Below are 8,309 nucleotides of genomic sequence, written 5' to 3'. Positions count from 1 at the left end.
CCTGAAAACCCAAGTCTTAACACTGCGGTTGGGCAGCTTCTCTGAGCACTCTATCTAACCAGTGCATCAATATATAAACATTTTCATGTTTTGAGGCAAAAATGATTTATTTTATATTCATACTTGAATTCTTCATAATCTTTCCCTGTGTTTTCCAGCACTTCATACCAAACATGCGTTTAACGAAAAAGGCAGTGTTTGAACCTTTTGTATAAATCTAAACCTAAAATGCATTTATATTTAGAACCAATGGTGGCCGCTGTCATTGTGATGTGTACAGAGGGAGACAGAGAAGTTAACCAGAGACCAACTTTTATTGTGCATTGTTATGCAACAGAACAAATGGAACTGGAGGTATGTAGTAATAAAACCAATATTCAAATTAGGATTAACACCTGAAATAGTAAACTGCAGGTAACAAATGTCTTTATAATTAAAAAATATTGACTGTTTAAAAAATTCTCTAAATTTTTTATATTTTTTAAAAGAAATGTGTGTTGCCACATAGAAAACAATTCACACATCCTATAGAAAGTGTCACAAAAACCTTACTAGTCTATATTACACTATGCACTTTTTTTGTACAATATCTGGTAAAGGTCTATCCCTAACCTGTACTTACTCTACACAGTACAATCATCGTTAGAAAGTATTCATAGAATTAACTACACCATAACAATAAAAATATCAGGATTAATGGTTTTTTAATCACAGTTTCTCCACAAATATTTGTTATAGAAAATATAGCGAAGGCATGTTGGCACAGATGGGCGTGCGGTACTGCTACACAAAGTTTGAGAGAAGGCAGATACATAAATGACAGTAAGATTAAAGAGCACGGAGGGATAAGACAAGCATCTATCCTCCTGGGATGTGCAGGAGTGACATGACGGATAGCAGCCTCCTGCTGCCAGCTTGCTGCGAGCAGCCAGCACGGAAGGGATGTGCTGGTGTGCAAAGCACAGCGTGTCAATCCTGCTGTCTCGCTGTGCGAGGGCTTACAGCTATCTGTTATTTCAGGTTCCAGAGCATTATACCTAACGTCTTGCGGCTACACTGATGCTTTGATGTGTTTAAATTTATAATGTCTTGTGACTCAGGTAATTGGAGCGAGTGGTGGTGAAGGGTTTTTTAAATGAGATGAGTGGGTCAGGAGTCAAGTGGCCACAACAGCAGTTAAAACAAGGGAGATGCTGTTGCTATTTGCTATTGTTATTTTAAAACAAGACTAAACCCAAAAGAGATGAGCTCCCTTCTTCTGATGCCTGTCTGTGGCTGCTAGTCATGTACTGGTGATTGCACGCAAGCGGCTGAGGGAAAGATTTTGCTCATAAATGAAAGGTCCAAACCTGCAAAGCCATTTCCAGCGCATAAGTGGCTTCTGGGACAAAACTATACATTTGGTTATTTTGCACAGTATGAGAGCGCAGGACTGTGAGTCGTACCAGGACACTGGCTAAGCTTTTTACACTAAAAGTAAAGCTAGACTTACAAGATATTCCAGGAGAATCTTCAGGCTACTAAGTGAGAGAGGTCTGTCCAGTCCAGTCCAGTAATTCAGTCCTGAGACTGTTAAAAATGAAGCATCTGTATCGTTAATCTCATATGTTTAAACATTTGAAAGGAACCGTCACAATGTTTACAAAAATACAGCATGATACATATCGCTGTGGACAAATTTACAGTATAATGCTGACTCGCACGCTCTGACATGTTTTACCAAGTAGTTCTGGCAAGTGTCACCACATAGAACATACACCAGCAAGACTTACACCATCTGAGCAATGTAACATCTTCTATAATAGTTCTCTTAAAAAACGTGTAAGTTCAACACAGAAAAGCTACTATAGGATATCTGTACTGTGACGTTTCTATACACCAAGTTTCTCCCCCCTCAGCCACAGCACCTCATTGACTGGTCCAAGCAAGTCACCTCTGCCTGCCACGAGAGATGCTGCCTCAAAACCCCTTGGCCTGGTAAGGTGCAGTGTGACTGAACTGCTATTAATGTTAGAAAATAAATTGGTTCGTCTGCGTCAGATGAGTGCCTACCAACCCCCTTTTAAGAAGTACCAAAATTAAAATGAGTCAAGAGGTATTGGACATTTAAAGGCCTAAAGCATATCCTGGCTGAGCAGGGTGCACACCAAAGCCTACAGGCTGCTCAAAATAGCAGGTGACGAGGAGGCCAATGCCAGGACAAAATGGTGGTGTGGGTGAGCTGCCATTTGTGGGAGTGCCCCAGGTCCTCGTCTCCAGCTAGGCCGGGGCTATGGCTGCTGCACTGCAAAGGGCCCTTCCATGCCATTAAGGGAATGGGCTGTGTGTTTCCTGCCCTGCCCGATGCATGGGTGAAGGTTGGGAAAGAGAGGAGAAGGGTGGAAGGAGGAATTAGTAGCTTCTCCAATGGTTTGAGCAAGGTGGATGGGAAAGCTGGGCAGTATGAGACACACGTTCAGGAGAATAAACACTGATGAGGTAGCGCTAAAGTTGATCAAAATTTGGATTTTCTTTCCAAAAACCAGTTCCCCGTCCCCATCTGCTGGAAAACATCATCCCAAGGAGGCTGGGCCAGGCACTGACCAACACCAGCAGCCTGGGCAACTGACCAAGGTATAGAGATGGAAACACCCTGATGCTGAAAGGAAGGGGCTGTTTCTTTGGCATTACGTATTTCTGGAGTGCATCAATTTAGAGGGACATGGGACTCCTAAGCCTTTGAAATTAAACATTTGAAAAGGACAGATTGTTTTTCCTTTACATCAGCATCTGTTTCCCATATTGTACTCTGCTGTGAATTGGCTTCTCTTCTAGAAAACATCCTTTTTTTACAGCTCTTAGTCTGGATCCCAGGCTTACTTCTCTTACAAAGAAATGCTGAATTAGGTTTTTCTAACTCAGCTCCTCCCTGAATGCACCACTGAACATCTGACTGTTGAGACCATCACAACTGCCTCATCTATTTTGAGGACTGGATACAAAACACAAATTAAAGTAAAAACAAGAAAAGAAAATTTAAATCCTCTAAAGCTACACAATATAGCTGCAGAATAGCAACAGACAAAGCAAAACCTGTCTTCTGAAATAGCAATTTGTTTTTAGCAATTTTTTTTTTTTGATGAAAAATGTCATGGTCAAGTCTAATTCCCTAGAAATCTAGATAAATATAGTCTCTATCTGACACACAAAGAAATTTTTATCTATTAGAAGTGCCTGTTATTGTTCTGGGCCTTTGAAGGACTCTGTGGTTGACGACTGGTGCTGTTTGATTGAAGAAGCTTAATTTCCTGGCATAGTTGGCTAAAGGATGTCCCTGAATTTTCCGTCTTACATGGTATTTTAAGGTAGCATTTGTAATTATGCTACTTTTTGTTATGAAATGAGTGACCACTTCTTTTATTGTCACAAGCAAGGAGATGTGTTCTTTCATCTCCTTCTCAGGAAAAGCAAATAGTATCTGGTTGTTATGTCTGAAAGTTCCGAACTGGGCCTGTTAGAAATACGCAAATAAAATGGCAGCTTTTGTTTCTTTTGAAATTTTTGTAATTTTAAAGTGATCTTTTCTCTAGAACTAGACAAAGCAAACTGCAGTTTCCCCTTGGGGTGCTACAAAGGGTTTGCAAATAATAGGCACTGAGAAATCCCATAGGGCAGATTTTGAAATGGATTTTTTTGTAAATGAGGATATGATAGAATGGAGAAGCTGAAATGTACGCAGTATGTGTTCAAACATGCTTTGGACTCTTAAATGATTTCACGGTAAGTATGTTTAACAAATAGTCTCTTCTAAATTAACTGCTTGCTACTGTTGTGAAAGTTTTCTCTCACTGCTGTCAATCCCCAGATCCATCTTGCATACCTCTATTGAAGACTTCGTCCTGTGACCCCGGATGGTCAGTCCCTTCGTAATACGAGTTCCCATTGTGAAGAAAAGTTCCCACTGCTCGCCCCTGACGAGCGTGTCCTACTGCATCACTGAAGACCTTGTTGATTTGCTCTTCAGATGGCATCCACCAATCAGGGTTGGAAGTACAATGCATTCTAATGAACTCTGCAGGAAAACAGGTAAGAAAACAAAGAACAGCTTGTCTTGGCAGCACCTGTCATCGCCCAGACACCAAAAGCCCATGGGAAATAAGAAACAGGGCAACACTGCTCTACTTAAGCAGAAGTAAAGCCTTATGGGAAATGCCATGATAATGCCAACTGGACCTACTGTACTTCTCTACAAGTGTGCTTCTCCACATGCATGTCTGCTCTTCTACCTGATGGGGCCTGAAGATAAAATCCCTTCTTGTAGAAAGAAAAAGAATTAATTCTAAGTGACACTTATGATTCAGCGTCTGCAATACATGTAAAAGTTAGAAGTTAAAACTGGGATGCGTTTCGCTTGAAACCTGTCGTGTGTGTGGTTACTTTCAAGGACCTTCATCACCTCCCTCTGCTGGCTGCCAGAACACCAGCAGGCTGCAGCAGCATGCTACCCACTCTAAAACGTGACTACTGGCATTTCAGTTCGGTGCTACTTTCTCCTTGCAGTTTCTTTCCTTTTAACTCCTGCTCTTTTCTTCTTTTGGAATCTGACACTTGTTTTTTGGAGACTAAACTGGCCTTAGAAATAGCTAAATGAGATGAAAGGGCTAAACTGTGGAGCCCTGCAATAGCTATCAATGTGTGGGAAAGTGAATTGTACTGTACGTAATTTGGCCATTTAAGCTACTGCTGCTTCTACAGACAGCTGTTCGTGTGTGATGATTAGTTTTTAAAATTTCCTTCCAGATTCTTTGATATGCAATAACTACACTTGCAGAAGGTGCCTCACCAACTCTGGAATTGTAACTGCTAGACAGATCTCCAATATGTGTTATTTGGACTTGGAAACATCTACATCCATTTTTAAATGTGTAGGAGCCTCATTAGATGTACTGGATATACTGTATCTTATAAGGTAACACAGCTTCTTATTTATTCTGTACCATTAGTTATTCCCTCAAGCAGTGATGCATCTCCTAGGATATTTCTAAATTCCATTTTCTCCTGTTGACAAACCAACAGCGCACAGTAACTGGAGTAAGGTAACTTCATTACTGTCACAACATTTTGTGACCAGGTAATGCTGTGCTCCTACATGAGTGCCATGCCTGCAAGATATCTCATCTGTTGGACAATTAGGATGTGATTTTTGCATAGCTTTTCCAGCAGCGTGTCTGCAGAAGTGATAGCTATCTAGGATTAGAGTTCATTTCCCTGAAAATCGACACAGGCAACAGTAATTCCTAGTTATGTTCATGAGGCTTCACAAACATATTTCTTTTCTAAAAGAAGTAGTCACTATGTAAAGGATTAGTCTGATAACTCAGGCATGCCAGGCTGCTGGAAAGTTGGTTCCAGACAATGGGCTCTTGTAGGAATACACTGAAAACGTTTACAGATGTTTAATCTACTCTGAGTGTAGAGAGTAGCAGTTTGCCCTCCTGGCAGTGGTGTGATACGCTGGAAATCAGTCAGACACGTGTTACCTGGGTTTGCAAATGGGTAGGAGCCAATAGCTAACTCTTGGTACTGTGGAATGTCATAATGTTCCCACCCACACAAGAAAGCCCAAAGGGACAACTGTCTGTTTAACTTTCTTAACTACACTGAACATTCTGACTTCCTGTTCAAGCTTCTGAAAATTAAGGCAACTGGCCTTTCTCTTTCTCCCAAAGAATGCTTCCACATTCGGTCAGCTTAGTGCCCGAAGAGGCGATTAGCCATACATGTAAATTCATCTACAGGTGCAATTACTGTTAGTCCTAGTGGGAAGAAGCGGGGGAAAAAGAGGAAGAAAAGGGCATTAGCTCTCTGTGCACAAATCATTAGATGAAGTGTAAATCCATTTAGCAAATAGTATTCAGCCCTTCAGCCTTCAGTTTCCAGGAGAACTTCTGAGAACCTGAATCCAGCTCCAAACTCCACTGTGGCATGCTGTGCAATGGCCTTGCCCTTCTACTGAATGCTCAAGGAGTGTAGGTACTGACAGAGTATCGTGTAACAGGTTAACAGGTTTCTTCATAGTATACGAACATCTTTGCTTAATTTGCCTTTGTATAAAAACTGATTTCTTTACCTGGTTACATCAATGCACTACAACTAAATTTATGATTTGCTTGGCCTTGCTGGATTCCTCTAACCCGAGTGGGAAGAGGCTCCGTCCTATGAGTAACAACTTGGGGTTGCTGTTACATGACTAAAAGACATTACTGTTGGCTGCTGAAAATTTATCAGTTTACGCTGCATTGATGAGTAAAACATTCCTGAAGTCAGCTCAATCTAAATTTAAGGCATGTGCTCATAGAACACTACAAGTAAAGTTCATTAAATAAATGATAAGCAGATGCCTTTAAGAAATGCAGGCACCCATATGACAAAAATATTTTTTTTAAAGCAGAACATTAAAAGGTCCTGCTTTGTATGTTTCATTATAAAGCACAGTAACAGGTCTTAAAATTTCAGGAAACCCAAGTACGAAATGCCACAACAGAAAATTCTTCTAAATCTAGGTTCTTTTTCTGCATTGTCCAACATCATCAATGTTGTAAAATGCTTGCAAAACTCTCTTTCTTCTTGAGGCCAGATGTGGGGACTCCCTAACTTTTACAGTAAATGTTACATCGGTATTTCAAAGAAGTTAAATCCTTGACAATGCATATGTGCATACCTGTATTTATCTATCTAACCTGCAGATGTTCTTGGCCCTACTGAAAGTCCAAACTTATTCTGAATCTTGTAAGATTTTGATTCAAAGGCCATTCACTGACTTTGAGTGCCGTTTGCTAAATGTGTTTGGCTAAAAATATTCCTTTGCTTAACTTCACTGTGTATCAGCAAGAATGCCCTGTCATTTTACTATAAGGGAGGGCAATCAGGACTGTCAGATGTTCCTTTGCTGTTTCACATACACTGGTGTCGTGCACTCACTGACCTATCTCCTCCCTTAGGTAAGCAGCTCTGCTTTTTTTCCCATTCAAATATCTATACACATAAACATAATACATACATACATACATACACATACATATGTATGTATTAAAAAAAAAAAGGGGGGGGGGGGAGGGTTTCTGGCTGCTTGTCACTTCTCTCTGAAACCCCTTCTAGGTGTGCAACTGTCAGCCAAACGCTTCTACTGAGCCAGAGCCAATGCGGTGAAATGAGATCACATATGGTGGACACTGAGCGAAAGGATGCAGTACCTCTGAGACATGTTACTTTTACTGGATCCAGAGGACGTCTTTCAGGACCTGTCTCTCCTGACTGCACTGACCTTTTCCTTTTCCCAAGGCCGCATGAGTACTTAAGCTCATCGGTTGTGAAAACAAATCTGATGAGATATCGAAGGAGCCGCCGTCCATCTTTCTTTGATGAATTTACAGCCTCATCCCACTGTTTACTAGTGATGTAGACAGGGTAGTTGTTCAGCAACTGCTTGCTCCCCTGAAAAAAGGAAATATTTCCATTGCTTATTTTACCAGGCAAATAGCTAGTGTCAGCTGCAATAAAAACACATGCTTCTTAAACAGCTGGGATACCACAGGGAAACACACACCGAGGTGAATACATCATTGCTCTTACTGAGTACCTTTTCAATTATATTTCCATTTTTTATAACTGCAAGTTGGCAAGGTGAAAGGAACACGTTTAAGAGATGGCTACTGATAATTTGCACTTCAGCAAGTAGGTCGAAAAGTGCTGAGAACCAGCGACTGGATTATATATTTAAATATAACCTTTCTTCTTAATCTGTTAAAATGCATAGAAAGGGTCTTTGAAGAGCGTGATCAAATGGAACACTTCACAGCAGCCGGCAGTTTTCTTCAGAGGTGGCTCTTTTGGTCTATTTTTATAATAAACTTATCGCTTCTGCAGTGCACACCTGAAACCTGACAGCAGTTACGTTACTGTGAAAAAACATAAAGAAAATAAATAAAGCAACTATGAAAACTAAAAGCTTCATTACTATTAATGAATGCCATATTAACTCAAATTACAGCTTTACAGGAATGCCACCGTGTCAGCTGGAAAGAAATTTTGCTTTTAACCTTCGTAATTTGTGTGCTTTAATATTCCAACATTAAATGAATGCTGAGGGACTAATTATGGGGATTCTTGTAATCCACACCCATTATAAACCCTCTTGAGTCAATTGTACCTCAACTGTGTTACTTTCATTCTTGCCTCCTATAAAATGCTACACTTTGCGATTAGTCAATTAATATATGATGATACTGTTAATAGACTAAATCAATAAGGAGATAAACCATGCAAATAAC

The 8,309-nt window shown here is 40.4% G+C and overlaps 1 protein-coding gene across 3 annotated transcripts in view; it reads right to left on the bottom strand.

Moving 5' to 3' along the window:
• Positions 1-295: 295 nt before the first annotated feature.
• Positions 296-8,309, bottom strand: part of BEND4 (BEN domain containing 4) — a 29,069-nt gene continuing 21,055 nt past the window's right edge. For 2 of the 3 annotated variants that reach the window (XM_031553147.1, XM_010710234.3), the window contains 2 exons: positions 7,233-7,473; positions 296-4,051 (listed from right to left, as the gene is read on the bottom strand). In XM_031553147.1, the coding sequence (XP_031409007.1) occupies positions 3,834-4,051; positions 7,233-7,473 (459 nt within the window). In that variant the 3' untranslated portion in view covers positions 296-3,833. The remainder of the gene's footprint in view (positions 4,052-7,232; positions 7,474-8,309) is intronic. The other variant, XM_031553148.1, reaches the window with a different exon arrangement.

Source organism: Meleagris gallopavo, chromosome 4 (genome assembly GCF_000146605.3).
Source record: "Meleagris gallopavo isolate NT-WF06-2002-E0010 breed Aviagen turkey brand Nicholas breeding stock chromosome 4, Turkey_5.1, whole genome shotgun sequence".
Taxonomy (NCBI): domain Eukaryota; kingdom Metazoa; phylum Chordata; class Aves; order Galliformes; family Phasianidae; genus Meleagris; species Meleagris gallopavo.
Note: the sequence above shows the minus strand (reverse complement) of the source record. Positions and strands in the feature narration are given on the sequence as shown.